This window comes from Mustela erminea, chromosome 2, assembly GCF_009829155.1.
Source record: "Mustela erminea isolate mMusErm1 chromosome 2, mMusErm1.Pri, whole genome shotgun sequence".
NCBI lineage: Eukaryota > Metazoa > Chordata > Mammalia > Carnivora > Mustelidae > Mustela > Mustela erminea.
The window spans coordinates 16,455,166-16,482,840 of record NC_045615.1 but is presented as its reverse complement, the minus strand read 5'-3'; the positions used below and the strand labels follow the sequence as shown (position 1 = coordinate 16,482,840).

General features: G+C 47.8%; 1 protein-coding gene across 2 annotated transcripts; it reads right to left on the bottom strand.

Annotated features, from left to right (window-relative positions):
- Nucleotides 1-1,894: 1,894 nt before the first annotated feature.
- TRIM35 (tripartite motif containing 35) lies at nucleotides 1,895-27,440 on the bottom strand. 2 transcript variants are annotated; one of them, XM_032332354.1, is made up of 6 exons: nucleotides 26,112-27,439; nucleotides 13,395-13,490; nucleotides 9,415-9,645; nucleotides 6,183-6,205; nucleotides 5,256-5,374; nucleotides 1,895-4,397 (listed from the first exon to the last, which is right to left on the bottom strand). In XM_032332354.1, exons 1-6 carry the CDS (start codon nucleotides 26,544-26,546, stop codon nucleotides 3,820-3,822), a joined length of 1,482 nt encoding a protein of 493 aa, XP_032188245.1. In that variant the 5' UTR covers nucleotides 26,547-27,439; the 3' UTR covers nucleotides 1,895-3,819. The 2 variants fall into 2 exon arrangements, with proteins under 2 accessions (XP_032188245.1, XP_032188246.1); XM_032332355.1 differs by lacking the exon at nucleotides 6,183-6,205 and having other exon boundaries at nucleotides 4,242-4,397; nucleotides 26,112-27,440.
- Between the last annotated feature and the right edge of the window lie 235 nt (nucleotides 27,441-27,675).

Genomic DNA, 27,675 nt, shown 5'->3' with positions numbered 1-27,675 from the left:
GGAAGTGGCTCCCAGGGACGTACAAGTCCACGGGGGCCTGGGAAATCTGGGCAGTTTGGGAGGAAAGGGTCAGCAGAGGGGGCAAGAGCTGCCACGGAGGGCTCTGAGACATCACTCTGAGGAGCTGGGAAAAGCCCAGAATGACAGTCACTCTGTGCCGAGTACCCTGGCTCAGCCACTCCATGAACCACGGGGGTTGTAACAGACTTTCACTATTTGATCCACACACAGATGATGAAACTCTGTTGAGACAAATTTCATCCTCCACTAGCGGAAGGAAGGAGAGGGCCAATGTGACTAAATATAACATCATGACCTAAAAATAATCAGTGGCTGACATGGCAGGGACAGGAAGCCAGGCAGAGCAACCAGGGGACCTTAGGTTAGCTCCTTCGGTGTTGGTGAGCACGCTTCCAGCAGTTGCCATCCCCAAGTGCTCACCGTGGGACAGCCCTGAGGTGGGGATGATGCCTATTTTTACAGATGAGGACATGAGCTCAGGAAAGTAAAGTGTGTGCCCGAGGAGACACAGCACGTACACGGTAGGGCCAATGTAACCAAAATTGGCAGCTTAACAGATGCCAGGACATTCCAGCTAAAATGGCCAGCTGAAACACAAATCAACCAACCAACCGACCCAGCCAGCTATGTGAAGCCAGGCAGTGGGCCGAAGATGTCGCAAGAAGCCTGGGCTGGCAGGAGCTACATGTGTGTAAAGGTCGGGAACTCCAGGTAACAAAGGCAGAGCTGGGTAATGAGGTCCTAACTGCGCCCTGGAGAAAGGGCCTGGGGCAGGTTGGAGGGGGGTATCACCTGGGTGAGAGGCGAGACTGAAGGATGGCGCTTCTGGCGTCAACACACAAGATGGACCGAAGGTGAGAGAAGCCAGAGAAGGGGAGGCTGCCTAGTGGACTGCTGTCTTCAGCCTGTGTATAGTAAACGGAGGAGACTGACACGGGGATGAGCAAAAGTAGAAGGCAAGGGAGGGAGAGGGTTCAATAGAAGAGGATGATTGTGTACTAGGGCTCTCTGTCAGCAGGTGAACTGCCTCATTCCTGAGCCAAAACCCCCAAACTGAGATACCTGGGTTTAAGGGAAGGAAATTTCTAGGATGTACAGTAACAAGAGAAAAAATAAGACTAGACATCACCAAAGTTAACAACTTTTGTGTTTCAAAGGCCATCACCAAGAAAGTGAAAAGACAACCCACAGAATGGGAGAAAAAAAAAATTTGTAGATGATGTATTTGAAAAGGGACTGGTATTTTAAATGTATAAAGAACTTTTATACTCAATGATACGAAGACAAGTAACCCATTCAAAAATGGGCAAAGGATCTAAAGGCAGTTCTCCTAAGAAGATACAAAAATGGTAAACAAGCACATGAAAAGATGCTCTGTATCATCAGTCATCAGGGAAATGCAAATCAAAACCACAAGGAGGTATCACTTCACCATCATAAGGATGGCTGAAAGACAGTAACAAGTGTGGACAAGGATATGGAACAATGCAATCTTTGTGCACCTCTGATGAGAATACAAGATGGCACAGCTCCCCTGAAAAACAGCCTAGCAGCTCCTCAAAGGTTGAACAGATTTCATGCATGCACCACCAAACCCACTCCTAGGTAGATAGATACCAAAGAGAATGGCAAACATACATCCACACAAAACATCCGTCCACACATTATTTGTAATGGCCAAAAATGGAAACAATGTAAATGCCCATAAGCTGAAGAATGGATAACTAAAACGTTATATGTCCACACAATGGCATGGTACCTGATCATAAAAGGGAATAAGGTCACATACATGTTGCATCCTGGATGAACCTTTGTCATGGATCAACTTTTGCTTACGAGAACACGGAAAGGAAAATGTCCAGAGAAAAAGTGAGTTTTAGCTCAAATATCATTTTTATTTTTTTTAAAAAAAGAGCTCCAGGCTATCCAAATTATCCTTTTCAGAAACCCCCTTCCAATATCTAAGTTGGAAATAAAAAACTTTTTAAAAAGTTTATAGTAACTAACAAAATAATTTCAGATCAGGATTATCCTAGAGATTGTATTTGATGGGCTAGATAAATATTTAGAGAATGCACACTGGTCTCAGACATATTGGCCGCCAAAGTGCCTTGAGAGCCCTGAGCCCGAGTGCCTTCAGACAGGACCTGCGCACACCAGTCTACCAACATTCCAACCCGGTACCCCCACCCAGTGGCATCTCCTACTGCGCCCCTCCCTGTGGCCCCTACCAATTGCACATATCAAACCGCCTCACAGTTTTGAATCGTCCTTTCTGTTTAAAATGTCCTTTTCTGTGAACCTGGGGCACAGACAGGAGAAAAAGAACATGAGCCCTCCGGATGGGAACATGCCCCCAGGAGAACACCGTCACCCCTACAGACCAGTTCCTTTCACTGTGCTGTTTCCTGGGACGGGATGGCTGACAATTAAAATCCTCTTCAGGCAGATGCGAGGAAGAAGAGGTGGAGGTGGAGGTCCGGAGGCATGGTAGGGCGGGGGTAGAAGAAATCAGGATGAAAACACACAGGGAAATAGAGCAAGGAGCAGGCGGAGGCCAGCAAAGCTAAGCGAGGGACCCCCCCACCACCACCACTCCCCAGGACCATTTCCTCCCTTTCCTACGTCTTCACTGAAAATGACCCCTCTTTCCTTCCATTCTCTTTACTTTATAAGAATGAATCCGAGCTGTTTCTTTCATAGCATCTATAGGACGTAATTTTCCAGTCCTCCTATCTCCTCTATAGCTGAGGAAACGGAGGCCCATAGCAGGAATGGGTCTAAACTGCAGTTTTTAAAAACGCGTTTGAAATAGTCCAAACAGTCACTATTTGGAAATAGTCCAAGAAGGGTCAACAGATAAATCAGAGCTGACCTGCAGGCAGCCTTGCCTCTGCCCTGGGGGACGCGAGGGGACTCTGTGGAGAGGTCTGAACATACTGGGATAAAGTGACAGATAAGTTTGGGGCCCCGGCCCTGCTCCAAAGCCACAGCAGCAGTGCTGTATGAACCAGATTTTATCTGTATTGTAGAAACTCTGACCACAGGGAAACTGCTCCTTCTGGCCCTAGCCAATTTCTGGAGAGACCAACCAACTACTTGGAGCACGTCTTTCATATGCAAACCGACCACTAAACCCCCAACCCACTTCCTTTACCTGGCTCTCACAGGACTCTAACCCACAGGGCCACTGCTTCCTCTCCAGATAGCCCCCAGTCCCCCAGTCCCATCGTCCCCCACCTACGCCCCAGAGCCTGCCAAAATTATTCCAACTAGCAGATCCCAAACCTGTCTACTCAGAGCCCCTGCCAAGCCTGTTCTTGTCACTAAAACTGTAACAAAGTCTCCCACCTCGTGCTCCCTCAACTCTCTCTGTTTCCTCAGTGGCTCTGGTGCTTCTTGGGAACTGTAAATAACAAACTCTTTCCCACGGTAGGCTCTCCTGGTCTGCTGGCCTCACCATACCCAGATACTAAGACCCACATGTTAAAACAGGCCCATCCATAGAAGTCAGTGTTATCCCCAGACATCCTGGCATTTGGGTTTAGAAAATCCACACCTGGAAGGTGCCAAGGCTCTGGGGAATGAGGTGTCCCCTGGATGACTTCAGAAATGAAGGAGGCGGCTTGGGGCCTGGAGCTACAGGAGGAGGACAAGACTGATCAGCAGGGAAGATCCTGGCAAGGAGGCTGACGGTTCAGAGGTACGGAAGTGAGCGCAGCTTGAGAGGGAGGGACAGAAAGAAAACAGGACCACGACGCAAGTCCCTGGCAGCAGTGGCCAGGCTCCTGGTCGGCCTCAGCCATCCAGTTCCTCCCTGATGGTGATGCGTAGGGGACATATGCGCAAAGGCTCAAGGGGGCCATCCCCCCGCGCGCCCCCCAGGTAGAAGTAGGGCCGCACCTCCCCGAAGCGGGCGTGGAAGGTGTAGAGGTGGCAGTGGCTCTCAGCATCGTAGAAGGACAGCTCGCCCTCCTCACACTCCAGCTCCACACGCAGGCGGCGAGGGATGGCCGGGACCAGGGGTGACGTGGCCGGGTCCGAGGTCATGCAGTGGTCCCCATCCACCCCCTGTGTGCGGCACACGTACCAGAAGCCCGAGCGGGTGTCGTGGTAGCAGCTGTGTGAGTGGCCCTCAGCGCCAGTGTCCTGGCGCAGCCGCACCACACCCACCCGCCAGCTTGGCAGCCCCCCCAGGTCCACCTCCCAGGTGTGGGAGCCCTGGGAGAAGACGCAGGAGCCCAGCAGGCAGGGCGCTGAGGAGAAGCGCTCCGGGTTCTCCACCTGCACTCGGTAGCCATGGTTGGTGACGCTGGTGAGGTCATCGGACACAGATAGCCAGCCGGCTGCGGTGTTGGGATCGAAGCTGAAAGGCACTGAGAGCAGAGGCAGAAGTGGGAAAAAATCAGCAAATCTCATAGGCTGCCCTTCTGCCATGCCAGCAGTGCCTCCATTCCCCCCAAAGTCCTCCAGCGTGCAGTCCTTTGTTACGGCAGCCAGGGAAACCCACAGAAGCAGGGACCCCGGTGCTCACACAACTCCCTCGATGACTGAGAGAAGCATGTAACATTCCTCTGGGTCACTGACAGCTCTCCCTCTAAAATCCTGAGGTCTCCGTCAGCTTGGGTTGCTACACAAAAATACTACAGACTACAGGCTCAAACAACAGACACGTCTTTCCCACAGTTTTGGAGACCAAAGTCTGAGATCGGGGTGCAGCACAGTTGTGTTCTGGTGAGGCCCTCTTCGTGGCTCACAGACGGCCACCTTCCTGCTGTGTCCTCACAAAGGGGAGGGAGGGAGAGAAAAGCCAGCTCTCTGGTGCCTCTCCTCATCAAGAAACTGACTGCATCCTGGGGCTCCACACTCGTGACCTCATCACCTTCCAAAGGCCCCCATCATCTCCAAATGCCATCACATCAGAGGTTAGGGTTTCAACATATGAATTAGAAGGGGACACAAACACTCAGCACTTTCGTCATCCAATACGATTACAGTTCTGGAGAGAGATGGCAGCCAGCTCCTCTTTCTCCAGAGGGGGCCGAGTGTCAGGACCCAAAGAGGAAGGGGTGTGCCAGGAGAGCTTGAGCGGTGGGGCAGGGAGAGGTGGGGCACCGAGGGAACTGTGTGTGAAAGGAGCTAGAGAAGCTCCAATGGGGTGGGAAGCTGGGAGAAACGAGGCTTGTAGGAAGTACCGCCCCAGTCTGGAACCCCTGTCCACACGCCCCACTCACCAGATTCTACAGACGTGACCATCTTCCGCCAGACACGGTATTGCAGGGAGTCCAGATACTTGCAGATGTCGATGAGCATGCCAGGTTGCACAGGCTCCGGCTCCATGGTGCAGAAGAGGCTGGGAAAGGAGAGTTGGGCCAGGTGGGCAGGGCCAGAGCCATGCATCCTGGGCCTAACAGGGTCAGCCGGAAACAGGCAACAGGGCTCATTCCTGGTCACTCTACCCAAGACAGACCTAGGCTGGGCTCTGACAGGAGAGGAGCCAGAGGCCAACCAGGCTGCTCACGGCTCCTCAGGATTGAAAACGTAGGCCCAACCTGCCCCCGCTGGGATAAATATAAATAGGATAGGAGGTTCTCAGACACAGGGCCCATCCTTGTGGGCAGAATCTGCTCATTGGATGTCTGAGGCAGAAGGGACCTTAAGGGTCCTCTAGTCCCAATGTCTGGAGGTATCACTGGCCTTTGCTTCAACACCTCCAGTGACAGGACTCACTACTCTCCTAAACATTCTCTTCCATCTTTGTGCAGCTCTGACTGGGATGGAGTTTATCACCATGAACCCAAAAGACAACAACAGAAACCGGTGTGTGCTGAGACTCTCGGAGGTAGGGGTTAATCAAGAGATAAACCTAGGTGTTGGGAGGACCCACTGAGAAACACAAGCTGTGTGCAGGATGACACATTTTCTCCCCACATAGTGGGTGGTCATTTTCCACACTCAGGAGAACAACACTTCACCAGTGCCAATCCAAGTGGAAGGCCTTGAAAGAGGGCTCTTTCACCCTGGCCAGTCCCCCCCACTCCCACTGTATTACACCCAGCTGGCTTCATTACCTGCCTGGCCCTGGAGCCACTGGAGCTGGCTGGCACCCCTGGGATTTCTGCCTGCTCTTCCCCTCCCCTCCACCAGTCTTGGCAACTTACCGGCGTTTTCGGCTTTTGTGTTTCTAACAGAGAAAAAAAGACAGAGACATAAATACAGGGAAAAAAACAAAACAAAACAAAACAAAACCACATATACACATAAGTTTCTGACCTCAAAATGAGTCCTATATCCCATGTTCATGGATCAGATTTCTGATTTAACATTGTTAAGATGGCAAAACTCCCCAAACAGATCTACAGAGTCAATAAAGTTCCTACCAAAATTCTAGCTGGCTTCTTTGCAGACAGTGACAAGCTGATCCTGAAATCCATATGGAAATTCTAGGAACCCAGAATAGCCAGAACTGTCTTGGACAAGAACAAAGTTGGTGGTTCACATGTCCTGAATCCAAAATGTATTAAAAGCAATAGTAGTCAAGACAGTGTAGTATTAACATAAGGAAAAACACTGGAAGAAGTTAAACCCTCATATTTACTGTCAACTGGTTTTCTATAGGGTGCCAAGGTCATTCGATGAAGAATGGTCTTTGGCAAATGATGCTGGGACAACTCGATATCCACATGCAAAAGAATGAACCTGGGATTTCCACCTTCCACCATATACAAAAATTTTTTTCAATTAACTCAAAACCTTAAATGTGGAGCTAAGCCTATAAAACTCACAACCTTGGATTACACTATGGTTTCTTAGACATGACACGAAAAGCACCAACAGGAAATAAAACACAGCTAATCTGTGTTTCAGTCCATCACAGTGAAAAGCTTCTGTACTTCAAAGGAAGCTACCAACAATAACAACCCAAAGAATGGGAGAAACTATTTATAAATCATGTATCTGATAAAGGTCTAGTATGCAGAATATGTAAAAACTCATATAATTCAACAACAAAATGACAAGCAATCCAATTTTAAAAATGGCCACAGGGCTGGAATGCACAATTCCCCAAAGATATACAGATGGCCAACAAGTCCCCAAAAAGATGCTCAACAGCATTGCCATCAAAGAAATGCAAATTAAAACCACAGTGAGATACCACTTCACACCCTGCAATGGCTAGTAAAAAAAAAAAAAAACAAAAACAAAAAGAAAGAAAGAAAAAAGAAAAAAAGGCCAGTGTTGGCAAGGATGAGGAGAAATTTAGTCCTCATCCACTGCTCAGGGACTATAAACACCAGTGGAGTCGCCTGGAAAGCCGTGTGGCAATTCCTCAAACAGTAACACTTACTAGTTACCATGTGATTCAGTGAATCTATTCTTAGGCACATACCCAAGAGAAAGGAAAACCTGTGTCTACAAAAAAACTTGCACATGCATGTTTACGGCGGTGTGATTTGTAACAGCTCAGAAAAACGACTCAAACGTCCATCAGTTGATGAATGTACACATAAAGCATAATATATCCGTACAAGGGAGTATTACTCAGCCATGTCTGATAAACACTCCGACAGGATAGAGTTTCAAAACATGCTGAGTGAAAGGAGCCAGTCACAAAAGGGCTGCGATCGGATTCTACTGATGGAAATCGTTTACAGAAGTGTCCAGACAAGGCAAATTCTTAGAGGCAGAAAGGAAATCAGCATTTGCTGAGGGCTAATGGTAGGGGGTAGGGGCGTGGGGGGCCAGGCACAGGAGGGCAACAGCTTAAGCGTATGAGGTTTGTGTTTCTGGAGATGAAATGTGCTACAGTTGATCGTGGTAATGGCTGCACAACTCTGTGAACAGAGCAAAAAGCACTGGACTGTACAGTTTAAGTGAGTGAATTATACAGTGTGAGAATTGTATCTCAATAAAGCGGTTATATTATTTTTAAAAAGTCATAAAAGCATCCCTGAAAGCACAGTGGGTCCTGGCCGCTCCCAATTTCCTAAACAGAAACAGCAGATAATCAGCTTTTAGAACCCACCAAATGATTTTATATGATCAGGGGCATTTTGGAGACAGGAGATACCAGGGTTCAAAGCTTCGTGTGAGGCAGAAAACCCACAGGAGTCACCAGCCAGGATGTGACAACTGGCCCGAATGCAGGCTGTTATCTGTCCCTTCTCAATCCACTCTACAAAGTCTCCCCTTTCCAGAGAGTTCAGCTGTTCTCTAAGTGAAAAAGATAGCTCACTATCCTGACTGATTTCCAAACTAGCTTTCCAGTTACAGACATATCTCCTATAAGACTCATGGGTGGGGGGTGGGCAGGAGGGGGGCACAGGTATGAGAAACATAAAAAGAGAAAAAGAAAATGAACTAAACATATAAGTTTAAAAAGAGAGAATAGAGTCATCCTTTTCTTAAGAGAGCAACAGAGGACATAAAAACATATTTAAATTAAGAATTAAAATAATTGTATAATTTTAGAATATTCTAGTTTGTCTTTTTTTTTTTTAATTTATTTTATTTGACAGAGAGATCACAAGTAGGCAGAGGCAGGCAGAGAGAGAGGAGGAAGCAGGCTCCCTGCCGAGCAGAGAGCCTGACTCGGGGCTCGATCCCAGGACCCTGGGATCATGACCTGAGCCGAAGGCACAGGCTTTAAGCCACTGAGCCACCCAGGTGCCCCTCTAGTTTGTCTTCTTTGTAAAGTCCTTTAACCCCCATCTAATCATGAACAAAACATCAGGCAAACCAGAGTGAGAGAAGAGTCTACGGGCTACCTGATCAGCAGTCCTCAGGCCTGCCAAGGTCATGAAAAACAAGAGTAAGACACTGTCACAGACCAGTGGACACTGGGGCATGGGACAACTAAGTGCGATGTGGGTCCCTGGACTGGATCCTGGAGCAGGAGGATATTAATGCAAAAACTGATGGGCTCTAAATAAGTCTGGAGTTTAGCTCATTATAATGCACCAAGGTCGAGCTGCTATGGACAAACGTGCCAGGAGGTGATACAAGGTGTTAACTGTGGGAGGACCCAGAGGTTTCCAGCATTACCTCTGCAACTTTTCCACCTTGTTTACAAGGTACTCGGCTGTACTGAGGTTTCAGAGAAAGAAGAAACAGAGAGAGAGCGAGCAAGAGTACGAGAGGCAGGGAGAGGGACAAGGAAAGGAGAGGGGCAGAAAGAAGCGAGAAGGCCCCTAGGAACTCGGTCCGCTCTGCTGAAAGTCCCCTTGGCCTCCTGACAAGCAGGGTACCTCCTCTGGGGACTCTTCCAGCCCAGCACCCCAACCCTGTGGGAAGACTGGGGGGTGGCGGAGGTGGGGGCTGGTGGCCTCCGGCTCCCCATGGGTTCCCAAACACCTGCCCACTGTCCCTGAAGCCAGACGGCAAGCCCCTCACCATGAGAAAAGAAACATCATCCTCCTTCATCTCCACCTGCAGCCGCTCGATCTCCTGGGCCAGAGCTTCTGTGTCTTCCGCCAGCCGCTTCATCTTCTCCTCCACCAGACGCTGCTTCTGCCTCGCCTCCTCAGCCATGGCGTCCAGGATGGCTTGCTCCTCCACGCGCAGGAACTCACGGAGTTTGTCAAACTCCTGCCGGATTCGCCCTTCCAGCCAGGCAGCCTCCACCTACAGCACAGAGCAGGACGGGCCCAGGCTCAGGCTCGGAGGGACCCTCTCAGGCAGCACGTGGCCTCCGGGCTCTCAGGATTCAAACAATGGAGCTCTCTTTTCAACAGAAACCAGGGGTGAAACCCCAACAGCTAACATACAGATGCAGTTTTATTAGCATAAATCTATAAGTTTAAAGTCACACAGCGTAATGAGATTGTCTCGATAAATTAAGAAAATCAATCAAATCTGCTTATCGATGACACATGTTGTCTAGATCTTCAACACACAACATTCTGTACCTTGGTTCTGTGCACCATAGCAAGGGAAATCCTGAATCACAGAAATGAACTGTTGCAAATAACAATGACTTTTAACAATTATCTGCCTTCCCATCTTGGGACTTCAAAACTGTCTGATCCAGAGACTTACCAAAAGAAGAGAAGAAGTATTTATTTTAAAGCGGAATCATTCCCAATATGCGTACCCCTATCATAACTACAAAAATCTTTAAAAAAAGAAGTTGTAACAGGGGTGGCTCAGTTAGTTACGCATCTGCCTTTGGCTCAGGACATGATGCCAGGGTCTTGGATCGAGCCCCACACGGGGCTCCCTGCTCAAAAGGGAGTCTGCTTCTCCCTCTCCCCACTCATGCTTTCTCATTCATTCCCTCTCTTTCTCTCAAATAATTTTTTGTTAAGAAATTTTTTTTTAAAGTTAAAACAAAACCATAAATGGACTCAAAGAAAAAGCAGAGAAATAGTACTCATCTTGGAATGAAAAAACCCTTTTCTAATAAAAAACTGAGAAACTGTGGGGCGCCTGGGTGATTTAGTCGGCTAAGCATCTGCTTTTGGCTCAGATCATGTTTCCAGGGTCCTAGGATCAAGCCCTGCATCCAGCTCCCTGCTCAGCGGGAAGCCTACTTCTCCCTCTCCTACTCCCCCTGCTTGTGCTCCCTCTCTCTGTCAAATAAATAAAATCTTTTTAAAAAAGAAACAAAACTGAGAAGCCTCAAAGAAAAATGAGATCACTGAATAGACATTAACAGAAGTAGTTTTGAATGGTAAGAGACTACCAATAAAGTAAAATACATAAATACAATTCCAAGAGGACCACTGGAAAAACAACTCAAAATCTGTGCTGTAGGGGCGCCTGGGTGGCTCAGTGGGTTAAAGCCTCTGCCTTCGGCTCAGGTCATGATCCCAGGATCCTGGGATCGAGCCCCACATTGGGCTCTCTGCTCAGCGGGGAGCCTGCTTCCTCCTCTCTCTCTGCCTGCCTCTCTGCCTACTTGTGATCTCTGTCTGTCAAATAAATAAATAAAATCTTAAAAAAAAATCTGTGCTGTAGCAATCACAAATCTCATCTTCAGACTGAAAGTTCAATTTATGTTCACGGCTCTCACAGTGTGATGACAAAATAGTCTAAAAAAATGAAACTGACCCAAAAAAAGTAAAAATGATTCACTGGAAAAGAAATGACAAACTGGGAAAAATATATGTAAGTAACATGTAACAGACTGTTTTTCTTCTTAACATACAAAGCACTCTTACAAATCCACCAAGGGAAAAGACAGATATTAAAAAAAAAAAAAAAAAACATTCACAGAAGAAACACAAATGGCTTTGTACTTGTAAAACGGTGTACAAACTAACAAAGAGATTCAAATGAGAAGAGATGGCACTGTCGAAATACCAGGCTCAAGAGACTGATTGTGCACGGTGGGAGGCAGTGAAATCCAGGATGATTTCTGTCGCACAGGAAGATAAAGACCAGCAGGCAGGAAAACCTCACCAGTGCAAAGTCAAGTTCAGCCACCCTTCCTGCTGGCAATCTGGAACCTCCCATCAAAAGGGCAAATCTCAAAGCCTCCACTTCCCTCATCAACCTGCACTGACTGGGTTTAGGGAAAAGCAGGGCTCACCTGGAAACCCTGGAATCCTCACCTGGGGCCATGTCAGAGTGCCACAGTGCCTGGGCCAGGCAGACAGGGGCCATCACTTGGCCATAAGGACATGCCCCAGGCACCACCACCGCAGTCCGGCACAAGGCCAGCCAGGGGAACAGGGCTGACCACAAAAGGAACTCGAGTGACAGAGGTGAAGCTCCATGATTCCACGGCGCCTGCAGGTAAAGCAACTTGCCATGCGGAGGCCAGGAGCTAAGTGTCTGGACCAGGAGCTCAACGGTGCAATGGCTCTGACAATGTACCGTAAGGTTTCACTGAAAAAGTGAAAACCGCCGCTCACAGTTCGATGGTCCATAAGACATGAAAAATGGTGAAGAGCTTTTCTCTGTTGGGCACTGCACATGCATTATCCCAACTGAATGTTCATAAACTTCCTAGTAAGACAGAATCGTCCTCTTTTTACAGATGGAGGGATTAGCTTAGAGGGGGTGGGGATGGGCCTGGAGACTGGCGTCTGGCTTTGAAAGCAGTTCTGCTTTGCAGTTACTGCCCTGGTCACCCACATTTCACAATCCTTCTGCTGTTCCACCAGCTCTGCAGCTCAGGGGACAGTCACTGGCCAGAGATTAGTGAGGTGCCTTCCGAGCCTGGTCCCCTCCCATGGGCACATGGGCACAGGCGGGGAGTGCCAGGCAGCCCAGGCAGGGGGTGGGGGCTCTTAGCTGAGCAGTACTAAGTAGAAGCACTAACCCAGGGAGTGACAGAGCAAAGCCAGTACAACCCGACGGAAACCCAGCTGCCGATGCACACAGCACTCAGAGGGAGAGAGGATGATACGGTATAAACAAGGAGGGTGGGGAAAGAGGGGAGACAATTCCTTCATTCAATTTACAAACATTTATTGATCACCTACTGTGAGCCAAGAACTCTCTCACATATTAATGTAGCCTTCATTATATTCTATTGGAAGCAAATAAAAAAATAAGTAACAAAAAGTTAACTGCAGGTAATGAAGTATTCTGAAGAAAACAGAAACAGGGAGACCTGAGTGCAAGTAAAGCGGAGAATTACTTGGGGAGGGAGATCAGGGAACACTTCTCCCAAGGGATGTCTGAACAGAGATCTTAATGCCAAGCTGCTCCTTATGGGAGGATCTGAGAGGATGTAATTTCCTGGAGGGACAGAAAGAAGGCCAATGTGGCTGGAGCCAAGCATGGGAGGAGATGAAGCTGAGGGCCAGGCAGGGGTTGGACGAGGGCCCTGGAGGCCACAGTGAGGAGTCTGGACTGCAAGGGTGATGAAGCCTCTTGACAGTTTTAGGCAGAGGAGTGATGCAATCCATGTATTTTTCAGAAAGATCAGTCCACTCTGTGGAGATGGACTGCAGAACAAGAGTGAAAGCCTGGGGCCCAAGTAGGAGGCCAGGTGAGGAACAATGGAGACACATCCAAGACTAAGAGTAGCAGGGGAAACAGAGCGTCCAGCAGACGTCATGTATTTTCAGTTAGAGAGGCCAGGACTGCTGAGGGAGAGGACCCAGGCAGGAAGAGGGGAAGACGAGTAACTAAAGAGCCCCAGGTCGTCGCTGGCATGAGCAATTGGGTAGATGGTCAAGTGCAGCACGTGCAAAGTTCCCCCTTCCCACAGCTGATGGCATGGTCACGCCCAGCCACTCAGGCCATGGCAGTGCCACCACAATCAGCTACCTAGGACAGGACTATGCTAGATCCTCAGGGTTAGAGAAGGCTGATTCTGTGTCAAGAGCCACAGCCAGGGCCCGCCCACCCTAGCCTTCCCCCCCACCAATTACCCCGCTGCCCCAGGTATCCCTCATCTCCCCAGCCAGAGCACTCACCTGATTGTGCTTGGCTATGGCCTCGTAGGAGCGCCTCATGGCCCAGAAGGCCTTGGCTTTTTCCCGTAGCGCGTGCTCCATGTTCCTGCACTTGGCCTGCCATGAGGAATGAGAAGGAGCAACATTAAGGCTGGAGGCCAGGCAGGGGGAGGACATACTCCATTTACAACTGGAGTCCCACTTCAGTGTGGGTACAGCTCAACCACATTTACTCAACCCATCCGTCCACAGGCTGCAGGGCGTAACCCTAACCTTGACTCTGGTTTTTAGCTTGAAGGCTCTCAAACCCTTCTAACTGGCCCCTTTGTTTTATACCTGGTACAGATGGGGAGACACGGTGGAGGAGGTAAAGGACCCATTCCCTCTCAAGCTAGCCACAGTACAGCTCAGAAAGGCATCCCGCTCCAGCCTACAGCTAGTCCAGGCTGTCCATGAACCCCTGAGCTGTTGCCACTATACAGACCATGTGCTCACAGGTTCTCTTCATGACTTTCTAAACTGGACAGGTCTGATTCCAGGTCGATCAGTTACTCCTACAGGGCCTTATCTAAACTACCTGTCTCCCCACTTCCCTATCTTATTGCAATATTCCATCAGTGCATGGGACACAAAAAATACGCTTTAATCAAATCCTTTTGGCTTAGTACTTTTGTTTTTTTAAACTTAACTGTTAGTGCTCTGATCTCCTTGGACTCCTTGAAGAACCACTTCCAGTTTGAGATTGGATTCCTCCCTTTTGTATTCAAGGCCTATCCATTTCTCTCCATCTTTATCCTTTTCTCTCATAATTCTGAGAAAGCTTACCAAGTTTTTCTTTGGAAAAACAGTAACAATTCTAGTGGCATTAATTACAAGTGACTAGCATTTATTGAGCATTTACTATCTGCCAGGGAATGTGCTAATTACTTAACAAATTACGTCACTTAATCATCACACTATCCATGTTAGGTAGTAATATGATTAGCCTCATTTTATAAATTAAAAAAAAAAAAACACATCCCAAAAGCACACAAAAGGAAGTGACTCGCCCTTGAGCACACAGCTAGTGTGTGGCAGGATAAGGACATGAACCTAGACAGTGGTGGTAGGCAGCCTCCAGGATCCTTCACTCCTGTAAGATAGGAATGTCTACTGCTTTTAGATTCCAAATTTGGGGGACATTTGTTATACAGCAATAGGTAACAGAGGTTTGTCCTCAAAAGCCTCATCCCCACCTGGTCCTGATTCAGATGACAAGAATCAGGAGCTAATGTTGTCACCGGGTAAGAAACTGGAGATCTTGGGAAGGAGTGAGTGTATTCTGCATGCTAGGGGAAAAGGAACCATTGGGGAACAGAGGGCAGACTGAAGGAGGCAGCCTCTAGAATGGCTCCAGTGGTCCCCACCTCTGGGGATTCATGCCCCAGTGGAATCTGCTCCCCATGGGCTGGGTGTGCTGAGCTGCTTCAAACCAGCACAATGTGGCAAAAGCAGCAAAGGGATATCGCCTGAGACGAGGTGACTAAAAGCCTGTGCACATCCTTTCTCACCCCCCCACTGCTTTCTCAGCTGGATGGAAGCCACCTGCCACATTGTGATCCAGCCTGTGGAGTGGCCCACAGGGCTAGGAACTGAGGATGGCCTCCAACCAGCAACCACTCGACTGAGTGAGCTCGAATGGTAACCTTGGCCTACTTGAACCTTCAGAGGAGACCAGAGCATCGGGAGAGATCTGAGGCAGATACGCCCAACTATGTCTTGCCCAGATTCTCGACCCACAGAAACCATGAAGTAATAGCTATTTGTTTTAAACCACTATTTTTGGAGATAATTTGTTTTGCAGCAATAACGAGGCTGTCTGTCCTGCTCCGCAGCCCATTCTTTTAACTGCCGTACTCCAGAAAATAATGATCTCTATCTTCTGCAGGTTTCTTCTTTTCTACTCATTCTGGCCACTTTCATGATCTTCTTGAATATACATAAAAGATCTTTTTGTTTTCTGTAGTATGACATCTCTAAAGTGTCTCCTCAAAGCAAAATAAAATCGGTATGAATATCCCACAAGGCCAGTGAAATATCATCCTTATGTTTTGTGGGAAAAGATGTTCTGTTACAAAGTCATATAATAAATTTCTAAACAATTTTGATTTGCCAAATAAGCATGGATGAAAGGAGTGAAGCAAGTGCCCACACACATTACCCAGGGGGTATGCCCCAAAACAATGCAGCCCAGCCCTCTGCCTTCAACCCTGACAGCTAGGGATCTACAGGCAGATGAAGACAGTGGTGGTGCAGGGGGCAGGGGTAGGGGGACAGTCCCTGTCCTCTCCCGAATTCTTGAAGCACCTGGACAGTTCTGGTGTAATGCAGCAAAGACCAACCCCCAAATGACCCTTCTCTGAGGCGAGTTGATGAGATCCACCACTGATTCCATTAGTAACAAGCAGTTACTACTGCACATGTGCTATGCCATCCAGCACTAAATTAAGCACTCAGGAGAGATGTTACTGAATTCTTACATTCCTGTGAGGCAGGCACTACTCGCTTCTTACACAGAGGAGAAAAGAGGACCCAGAGTTGCTGAGTAACTTGCCAAAATTATACAGTTAGACTTCAGCAGAGCCAGGATTTGTACCCAACAATAAAGGCCATGTTCTTAGCCACAAGACACATCCTATCTCATGAGGAGAGCTGGTACTATGTTTGTCTGCCTACCCTTAATGTTTCTGAAAGTGTCATCTTATTCCCAAATGTGTTGTCAGTTTTTAGTTCTAGAGTAAGTTTACAATTCTGTCAATACTTTGCCCAATTCCTTCAATAACCTAGCATGTTAATGAGTTTCTTCCCATAAATGTCAAAGTAAAAACATATTTTAAAGACTAATGGCTACTCCCAAACTGGAAACTAACCAAATATCCATTGAAATTGGATAAATTATGGTATATTCATATAATGGAAAACTACTTAGCAATACAAAAGAACTAGTGACACATATAACATGGACAAGTTTGTATATATATATATATGAATTTATATACTTATATATATAAATATATACATACATGTACTTGTATATATTAACATGTTTATACGTATGTGCATATACATATTGACATAAGTTTACATATATGTAAATATATATATAAATTTTGCCAGAACGAAGTCAGATACAAAAGAGTATACATGGTATCGTTCCATTTACATGAAGTTCAAGAACAGCAGCGCTAATATATGGTGACAGAAATCAGAAGGTGGGTTGCCTCCTGGTGGACTGGCTGGGAAGAAGGGAGGTCTCCAAGGTGACAGGAATGTTCTGTATATCCTTTGGGGAGGCAAGTACAGTGTTTGTGTAGTGCTTACAACTTTTCAAATGGAACGGTTAAGATCCCTGCCTCTTATTGTTATCTATTATACCTCAAAGATCTTAAAGCCTATAAAATGAAAACTTTAGAAGTTTTAGCCTTTTCTTGTCACTTACCTAGAGCGTTCCTTCCTCAATGAAATCCCTTCAATTTCTCTCAGGTTCAATGAGTTGTTTTTCACCTTTCAATCTCTTATTTTTGGCAATTTATTTGCTTTGGCATAAAACATAAATGTGCCTCAAATATACGCAAATGTGCCTTAAGTAGTTATAAACAGAACACCTTTTAATCACAGTCAGGACCTGTCCCTTCTCAATCTTATCCCCTTCTTCCTGTCAGAGGAAACAAAGGTCCAAGTTTGTATAGCATTTCCCTGCCTTTCTTCAGAGTTCTATCACCCATGTACACGTCCCTAATCTGAACAGTAAACTTCAATTTTGTGCGGTTTTTAACTTTGTATTAATGGAGCCATTCTGTATGCATTCTTTTGTGTCTTGTTTCCTTTACCTTGACATTAAGGTTTGTAGGATTCAAACTTTTTTTTTTTTTAGATTTTATTTATTTATTTGTCAGAGAGAGAGAGAGAGTGAGAGCAAGCACAGGCAGACAGAGTGGCAGGCAGAGTCAGAGGGAGAAGCAGGTTCCCCGCGGAGCAAGGAGCCGGATGCGGGACTCGATCCCAGGACGCCGGGATCACGACCTGAGCCAAAGGCAGCTGCCCAACCAACTGAGCCACCCAGGCATTGCATCTGAGTTTATCGTTCATTGTTGCACTGTATGCCACTTTATGAACACACCACAATCATTTACCCATTCTGGTGTTCATGGAGAGCTGGGCCATTTACAATCTTCAAGTAACACAGATAGCATGAACCATCTTAGATACATCTCCTGGCCCACACAAAAACATGTCTCTGTGCAAAATATTCCTGGGGACAGGAATGGGCCACAAACATGTGTATCTTCAACTTTAATAGATCATGCCGAACTGTTTTCTAAAGCAACTGCACCAGTTTATACCACACACGTGATACCAATGAAAAATGTTTAGTAACCATTTGGGTCTTTATTTCTTAAATAGCTGTTCAAACCTTTTGACCATTTTTCAATGGAGATGCCTGTTATTTTCCTACTGGTTTGAAGCAATTTATTATAAATGTGCAATATATGTCTTCCATGGGTTAGATGTATAATAAGTACACTCTATTGTATCATTTATATTTCTTAATTTCAATATGGTCAAATTTATCTTTTTTTTTCCTTTAGAATTAGGGCTCTTTGGTTTGTTTTAAAAATACCTCCTCCCTTCCCAAACTGCTTAAAAAAACAAGCCAAACAAACAAACAAAAACAAAAAAAAACCCCTCCATATCCTGAGGTCACAAAGATTATCTCCTGTATTATTTAAGCTTTCCGGCTTTCTTTCTCATTTAGGTCCAATGTGGATAACCCGTGGTTTACCCCATGAACAATGTGACCCGGGCGCTCGCTGCCTCAGAACCATTATTTAGAGTACTAAGCCTTCCCCACTGATGTACAGGCCATCTCTCCATACATCAAACAGATGTTTTCAGTTCTCTAGTCTCTTCCCCTGACCCACTGTCTTCTGCCAACATCACACAGTCTTAACTTTGATAGCTGTTAAGATAAACTAAGAGCTAAACATCTCCTAAGAATGTTCTGGCAATCATTGGCTGAATTTTCTTTTCTTTTTTTTTTTAAAGATTTTATTTATTTATTTTAGAGAGAGAGTGCATGCACACAAGCAGGAGGACTGGCAGGCAGAGCAAGAAGGCAGCTGGGTGAGGGACCTGATCCCAGGACCCTGGGATTATGACCTGAGCTGAAGGCAGACTTAACCAAGTGAGCCACCAGGTGCCCAGCTCTCTTGAGTTTTCATACAAATACTGGAATCAGCTTGCCAAATTCCACAAAATGTCATGTGGTGATTATTACAACCCTGACTCTATAGATCAGTCTGGAGATAACCGACATCAAATACTGATTCTCTTAATCTATGAACATGGTATATTTTGCCACTTAGTCTTTTATATCTCTCAATGAAATTATGTATTTTTCTCTGTCAGATGTCTGCACTGTTACATTTATTGTGAGATATTAACAATATATATTGTTTTATACTACAGCGTTTTTTTATGTTTGCTGATATATGGAAATACAATTGATTTTAAAGTTGATTTTGCGGGGCGCCTGGGTGGCTCAGTGGGTTAAGCCACTGCCTTCAGCTCGGGTCATGATCTCAGGGTCCTGGGATCGAGTCCCGCATCGGGCTCTCTGCTTGGCAGGGAGCCTGCTTCCTCCTCCTCTCTCTCTGCCTGCCTCTCTGCCTGCTTGTGATCTCTCTCTGTCAAATAAATAAATAAAATATTTTTAAATAAATAAATAAATAAATAAATAAATAAAGTTGATTTTGCAACCAGCATTCTTCTAAACTCATTTATATACATAATTTATCTGTAGCATCTTTTTATATTCTCTGCAACAGAAATTCCTATGCAGATATATGTAATTATATCATCTGCACATCATGCCAGTGTAGTTTCCCTCCTTCCTCACCTTGTACGTTTTACTTGTGATTCCTATCAAAGCGGCACAGAACTGGGCTGTTTTCTTATCTAGCTGACTTTTGTCACTTAACTGGAAGAGTTAACATAATTACCGGGTACATTTGCACTTAAACCTACCACCTTGTTCTGTGCTACTTGCCCCACTTGTTCAGTATTTCCTTCTCTTCCCCTTTTTTGGGATTGACGATGTGTGTTTTATTCCACTTTTTCCCTTTCCATGAATTTAGTGGTTAATCTAGGAAATACTGTATTTAAACAGTATGAATTCAAATCAATCTAAACAGTATACTTTTCATGTTTGCTTTAGATAATTCTGATTTTAACCCTAAGCATACGTGTATCCACTCAAACGGACCATTCAGGGACTGCATGTAGCCCAGAGGGTGCGCTGAACAGGCAGAAGCTGCCCGCTGACTGGAGGGGGGCTCTGCTGTGAAGCCTGGTCTGGACGAATACAGATCATCCCCAGCCTGGATGGAGCTAACTGGCTCAGGACAGATGCAGAGCATCACCCAGACCCCAAGACCAAAACAGCAAGTGAGCTGTGATTTTAGTTTCAAATTACAACACTCAGGATAACTTATTTATAAACATGCAAAACAGGAAGTTTTCTATTTACACTAAAGGATTCAGAATGTGATTCTATAGTCTACATCGTTTATTTAAAAAAACTACAATTTGCTTAAGCAACACATTTCAAGGGTGTATTTATTACCCTAAGGATTTTACAAAATTGTTTTGCCCAAAATATCCATTAACACAGGTGCTGTGTGGTGTAACAGAAAATGGGAAAGGCACAGGTAAGAGAAAGAATAAATACTATTTCCCACGATCATGACCACATACCTGCAGCCAGGGCTGTCCAGCCCAAGCCAGGTTTTCTGACTTCCAAGGCCCTATATATGCTGTTGCTTATAATTCCTGTCTGCACCACCCAACTATCTCAACAAGGCTTAGAAAACGCAGCTCAGGCTCCCTTCAATTCCTCCAGAAAGCCATTCTGACCTCCCCAGTAGAGTTCAGGTGCACCCCGCCGGCTCTCATAGCTCCCAGGTACACCTCTATCACCCCACCCATTACCGCTAGATAATCAATCACCTCACTTTCCCAGGAAGGCTGTGGGCTCCAAAAAAGGGCAGGTCCTCTGGCCCAGCACAATGTTGCTCAATAAACCTTCACAGAAGCAAAGGACACCTGCCCTGCAAGGGCAGCAAGTGTCCTATCCATGCATATCCCCAGGTTCAGCACAAAGTGGACACTCAGCTACCAACCTGCCCAGTCAATGAGTCCACTGAACCCTTATGTTCTTTCCACTACACCATACCGCCTCCTGGACTGAAAGTTAGAAGACCTGATTTATACTCTTGTCTTTGTCACTAACCACTGGTGAGGACTTTGGCAAAAGCTTGTTCTCTCATTGGCAATCAGGCTCTAGTCCTGATTGAGAAAGAATAAATACTATTTCCCACGATCATCACCACACACCTGCAGCCAGGGCTGTCCAGCCCAAGCCAGGTTGGAAGCGTCTACAGACTCTAACTTCACTGTGAAAATGAAGAAATGCAGTTTTCTGACCATGCTTACCTAGTCCATCACCAAGGTTTCTAGGCCTCTGCTCTTGTCATTTTCCCCATGTATATCAAACACTTGTTTTCAGGCAGACAGACATAGCAGCAAAGAGCTCTGCCACTGGGCCCTCAAGTTCAAATCCCTGCTCCGTTTAGCAGCAGATGATTCTGAGCGAATTCCTTCTCTTCTCTGCACCATCTCCTCCTGTGGCCAAGAGGAATGAGACTACCTCGCTCGCAGGACTATTCTGAGGCTTCCACTAGTGAATCCATGTAAATTCTCCAAGAGCGTGCCAGGCATGTGTCGACTCTCACTACTCTTAGGTGCCACTCAGGGGTGGGTTATTTAACTCTCCTACTGTCAATTCCTCAGGTTTCTTACTCGGATAGCATAAATGCCTCCAAGACAACTTGATCTCGCCCAGATCCCTTTCTTACCTAACCCCAACCCAGTCTCCTGATCTTCCTTTCCCCTTGGTGTTTGTGTCCTCCTCATGAAGCAGGGATCCACAACAGTGCCTAGTGCAAGGGCCCCATGACTCAGGACCCTCACTGAGTAGTGTTCAGTAAGCCCCCCACCCTGGGTACTTGCCTTATCAAGCAGGCAGTAAATGTCCACGCAACTTGGACATGGTAGCGCCTGGCCCATAAGGGGGGGATCCAGATGGGAGGGCACAGTTAGGAAAAGGGTGGAAAGAATTGTAAGGGGAGGTAGACTTAAGGACAACATGGAACATTCCTAGTAAGATTTGGCCAAACTGATTCTAAGAAGAATCCCAGAAGGAGAATGGACTGGTGCAGGAGGAGCCTGGAGGGCAGAGAACGGCTCTCAGGCAATCCCACTGGATAGATAAGAAAGTGATCTAGACAAGGCAGGGACCTGGCAGGAGATTGGGGCAGGCTTGCTTTGATGATGCAAGGCTGAGCAAACGTCGGACAGGGAGTCAGGAAATCTAAGTTCTAATCCTAGACGTACCTTCCCCATCCCCTGCCAATGCCGGGAACTGCTGCATTTCTCCAAGTTTCTGATTTCTCACTAGTAAAACAGAATCCTTTCCTCACAGTGCCCGATGGCTCTGGGCCTGTGTTTAGGGATCTGCTAGTTTTCCACAAGAGTTTTCAATTAGGGTTTTCATTCAATAACCAACAACCCCCCACCCAAAAAAACTACAGTAAACCTTTTTCAAGTCGCCTTATAAACAGTGCTGACACACACTTTCAGTTCCTACAACTTCAGTGCCAGCATCTGTATTTGTTAACAATTTACTTGATGTCAAACTACACTACTTTCACTGTCCTGGCTTCATAAGGATAGAATGAGCAGAAGCACACTGAATGGGGTGAAGGATGTGCCAGGTCTGAATGAAGTCTGGCTGTATCACAAGGAAAGATTCGGATCTGCAAAGAGGGAAATTTAGACCGGCACATCAAGTAACCACTTAGAAGAGGGTTAAGGAGTGGCACAAGTATTGTCAGACAAGACTCACAGCCGCCCAGAGCAGTGTTTTCGTTTCAGCCAAAGAAGGCCCGGCGATAAATATTTCAACTAGAATTCAACGGATTTTCTTTGCACTTTATCTGTAAACCGCTGCTGTTGTCGTTTTACTGCCTCTATGTGCAGTAAGCAAGAGGAATTCATGCTAGCTTAGCATTTGTATATATGGCATGTATCTTAGACACAGTGTTGCAACAGCCTTTCCTTGTTCAAGTTTGATAAACATGGGCCAAAGGCTGTCCCTTCAAGCTCCAACATGCAACTCAGCATTCTGGTGTCAACATTTCCAGCCTGTCTGGTATCTCAGCGGTTCCTTCCCTGACACCCCACTGTCCTTAGGACAAAATCTCAGCTCTCTCACATGCCCCAGATGGCCCTTGGGACCTGTCCTGGATGCCCTCATTCCTGGCCCAGACGTCTCTGGCTTCCTACGTACCACGCCCTCTGCCCCACTAGTGCTGCTTGGGGCCCCGACACTCAGTGAACCTTCGGAGCCTTCAGGTCTCTGTGAAATTGCTCTCCACCGCACAAGAGCAGGTGCCTTGCTACAGCCACCTGTCACTTGCTGTACTGTCCCTCCCAGGAATATCCTTGTGATTAGTATTCAATCATGAGTCTCTGACTCCAAGAAGCCAGGGCTAGGACTCCTCAGTCCTCTACTGAACACACCGTGGCCTGGCACAGCGCAGGCACCCACACGCAGGACAGTGGTCCTTGTCCACTCGAGCCTCTTAAATATCCACACATGACCCGCTGCCCCACAGCTCCCAGAATACACAGCCAGCTCAGAAAGTTGTACCCGGGGACCAGAGAAGTTTCTCTCAAAGTCCATGACCACAGTAGGGGCTGAACAAGGCCCCAGGGTGAAGTCCATGTAATATGCTCTGGGACTCTGGACAAGTTACTTAACCTGAGACCCAGTGTCGCTGTCTGTAAAATGGGGAGAATAGTACGTATCTGTGGCAAGCTGAATAAAGATGTCCACATCCTAGAACTTAGAAGCTGTGAATGTATTATTTATATGACAAAGAGGACTTTACAGATGTTATTAAATTATGATTTTAAGATGGATGATTATCCTGAACTGTCTCGGTGGGCTCAATGTAATCAAAGGGTCCTTAGAAGAAGGAGGAAGTTAGTAGAGTCAGTCAGAGAAGACAATGGGATAACAGAAGCAGAAGTTGGAATGATGTGCTTTAAAGGTGGAGGAGGGGGCCTCTAGAAGCTGGGCAAGGCAGGGAAATAAACTCTCTCCCCTTCTCCAACACCTGGATTTTAGGACTTCTGACCTCCGAAACTGTGAGAAATGCATCTGTGCTGTGTTAAACTGCCACGTTTGTGGCACTGTACTACCACAATGATAGGAAACTAATACGCAGCCTCACAGGGGTTTTGTCAAGATCAAATGTGTGGTGTGTAAACACTCAAGAGCGCATGACACACAGTAAGAGCTCTGAAAGTGCTGGCTGGCATGGTTACTCCTTTCGTTCAACTCCTTACGTGGTTGCCAGAGTGATCTTTCTAAGCACACATCGCACCATGAAGTCCCCATCTTCAAGCTTTCAGAGCTCCCCACGGCATACGACGGCAGCCCCTTCAGCCTCTTCTCCCAGATCCTGCCTCCCAGACTGCTCTGCGCCCAGCCAGCCAGCACAGCTTGTCTACTGACTGTCTGACTTGCCTGGATACGCTGTGAGTTCCACAGGGTGACGGCTCTGTCTTACTCTGTGGCCTCAGCTCCCCTCACAGGTCCCAGAACACAACACAACACAACACAAAAGTCCTTGATACACAGCTGTCTAACGCACTGATGTGACACTGAGCACGACACTGAGCACACTTGGGCTGTGTTCTCCTTAGATCTTTCCAGAATGGACTCCCTACCTCCTCGTACAGCACCCTGGTGCCCATCAATCTGATTGCATCATTCCTCTGCTTAAAACCCTTCTATTGCTCTGTATATTCCTTAGCATAAGGGCCAAGCCTCAGGCCTCATGGGTTCTTCTGCATTTCCATCCTTATTTTAACTACTCGGAAATTCTCTTAGGGCCCAGAAAACCAGGCCTCCCAGCTTCTGGACCCTTATGTATGCTGCTGCCTCTGGCTAAAACATCCTCTCTTACTCTCTTTGCCTAACTAACACCTCCTCATCTCTCAGGTCTCTGCTTGAAACTCCTTGAAGGTATGAATTGTTGTTTATCACATGCCTTGCAGTATCCCTGGGACCCAGCAATACAAGGCACCTGCTGAAGGAATAGGAAGTTGTCATTAGACCCTATATGCTTCCCGGGACCCAACTCACTCGTCTTGAATCCTAGATTAGCCCAGACCTGGGGGTTCTGCCTTAGTGCTCCTGGCCTTGACCCCAACCCATCTTCCTGATCTGTACTTGTGACAGCCCCATGCTGATTGGTCATGACTTGATCGATGGTGCCCCCCTTACCTCGACCCCAACCCCCAGAATGCCAGCACTTACTTCAGCTTTCCCAAATCAGGACCTGGCACTCCCACAGTGGAAATGGGGAAAAGCATTGCTGTGGACCACTGTTAAATAAGGTAACAGGAATTATAGGCTTATCCTTTTGGCAAGCTACTATAGTAGTCACACATGCATACTGATGACATTCCCCTCCACCTGAACTCTGTCTAAATGTGTATGAAAATCTAACCAACTCTCGATATTTCTTAAGAAAGTCCTTAAAACAAAACAAACAAAACAAAAACAGTGTCTGAAGACCAAGCATTAGGGGTTCTTACAGTGCCTCCTTTTCAATACACTCAGCTTCCCACCAGCTAACCAAGAGGTCTGACCCATGTGTTAGTAGGTGAGTAAATAAACTCGGGTTTCACACCCTCTGCAATCTTTTAAATAAAACAATAAATAAAAATAACAGAAAATGCCAGAGTACAACAGACGTTTTCACAGAGCTTTTGTTTCAAGTGATACATACACAGGACTGTACCAGACCACAATGGAAAAAATATGGGCTAAGGTCAAAACATGGGCTTACTATGGGCTAAGGTCAAAAACTGAAAATTCCTAAGTTGGCTAATCCTTATTTTCTTATCATTTTTCCTTCTTATACCCAAGTAGTCTCCATGTTACTTCTATACCAAAGTATTTCCGATGTCACTTTATAGCTATAGGAACGCTAGGCACTGTGGTGCTGAGAGGGACCCAGAATAAACGAGCCAGCCAAAGCCAACAGCCTCTCCACTCCTACACAACACATAGGGCTAGCTCCGGGAAGTATGTGACCCCTTTTGGAAGACCTTGAGTCTCCACATGTCTGGCCAGGTCCTGGGACTCCCACACCTCTAACTTGAATGAGCCAAGCTTCAAGACTCTTGGGCGGTACCCACACCTGTCCTCCTCACCCGCGCCCGGGCCACACCCTGCCGGCATAGAGGGTGCAGAGCCTCAAGTCCTTCAGAAGTGGGTCGGGGGGCATCTTGGGAGCATCGTGTAACTCCAGTTCCCACACTTCCTGTTTACACCCCTCTTCACCCATCCAAGGCCCCTGGGTCGACCCGTCTGTAGGTGAGCCGAATCGTAGCGCAGGGGGTCCTGGCCACAGGACGAGGGGCTGGCCCGGACGCACAGCTCCGGCAGCAGGTTGCAGCGGCGGGGGACAGGGGTGGGGGGTGGTCAGAGGTGCTGAGTTGCCTTCGGGACCTGGCCGCCACGTGCGCGCTCGGTCACCTCCCGCACACTGCCGCTCTTACCCGAAAGTCGTGGGCAGTGTCCTTCACCGGCTGCACGCGGTGCCCCTGGTGCCGGGGGTCGGCCTGGCACGAGCAGCACAGCAGCTCCTTGTCGTCGAGGCAGAAGAGGCTGAACTGGCCACGGTGCGGGCGGCAGAGTCGTGGGGAGCGGTGGCCCGCCCAGCGCGCGCCCTCGGCCTCCTCGCGCAGCAGCTTCTCCACCAGGTTGTTGAGGGTGTGGTTGGTGCGCAGGTCGGCGAGGGCCGCTCGGTCCTTGCACACCGGGCAGGTGGGCGCCACCTGCACCTCCCAGCAGCGGGTCACGCACACGCGGCAGAAGTTGTGCCCACAGCGCAGAGTCACGGCGTCGCGGAAGGGGTCGTAGCAGACCGCACAGAGCAGCTCCTCCTTGAAGGAGCGGGAAGGCCCGGGGGACGCCGCGGGACGCAACTCCATACCCGCAGTCGCGGGATCCAACCCTGCAACTTCGGCCCCACCCCTCCCACCAGCCAGGAGGCTCCGGGATCCCGCGGAGAGCGGCGCCCAGCCCCTTCCGTTCTGAGCGCTGAGCGACAGCAGCGCCTTCCAATCGCGAGGGGCGCGCTCTGGAGGCTGTTCCGATCGACGCAGGAAACCCCGGAAGAGCGGGGCGGACCCCTGCGCTCTGCGGTCCCCGCCGGCTCCCGCTGGTCCCCGCCGGTCCCCGCCGGTCCCCGCTAGTTCTCTCCGCTCCTTGCCGGTCCTCTGCGGTCTGGCCGGGTTTAGGGAGAAGGAGACGCCCCAGTTGTGCAGCAGGGCTTCCCTGTCATCGGAAACCTATTTCCGATTTGAAATACGAAATGAAGCTGAGGCGTCTCTTCCTCCGCCCCTCCCTGGGAGTTTCAGGTCCGCGAGGTCGGAGAAGAGCGAGCTCTCCGGGTCCTGGTTCCGAAGCAGAGGCTGAGTCTCCTCTGTCTCCCGCCCTTGCACTCTTGTTCACTTAGGTTGGCCAGTCTTAATCCTGTGCCCTGGAGTAAAGAGGAACCAGGTGAGAGAAGAGGGTCCGGAGTGAAATGGTGATCGTGTCGCTTGTCTGCGTGAGACGCGAGGACTGAACGGGACCAATCCCGGAAAGCGCTCACTGCGCGAGGCGGCCCGCGTTAAAGCCGAGCGAGGATCGCCGCGACTTGAGCGGTGAAGTCGAGCCGCGGCTGAAGGCCTGCCTGCTGTAGCAAGCCTGGCTCCCCCGTCCCTGCCTCAGTTTGATCACTTTGCAGCCTCCGGACGCAGGATTCCTTTCCCCTGACACACGTCCTTTTCCCGGTTTCTGTTGGAAGACCGTTCTCCCTCCATGTGTCATTTTTCTGTATTTGAGCAGAGGCACTGCCTGCCTTTTTTTTTTTTTTTTTTTTTTTTTTAATATCTTCAAGGATGTTTCTGTGGTGAATAGCCTTGGACAACAAATAATGTCTCCCTCCAGGCAAAGCTCTGGCCGACTTAGTCTCCGTGATGAGAGATTCCGTTTCCCCGAGCTTCTGAGTCCTCTAATGGAAGGCAGCCTACCGGTGGTCCTCGTCACAGAGGCTTCTGGGAATCGCGGCTCAGA

Excerpts from the sequence above, each read along its gene's own strand:
- TRIM35 (XM_032332354.1), bottom strand. The coding sequence starts at position 26,546 with ATGGAGTTGCGTCCCGCGGCGTCCCCCGGGCCTTCCCGCTCCTTCAAG. Across the intron at positions 13,491-26,111 it reads ACACTGCCCACGACTTTCGG|GCCAAGTGCAGGAACATGGA; the intron begins GTAAGAGCGGCA and ends TCCTCATGGCAG. Across the intron at positions 4,398-5,255 it reads GGTCACGTCTGTAGAATCTG|TGCCTTTCAGCTTCGATCCC; the intron begins GTGAGTGGGGCG and ends CTCTGCTCTCAG.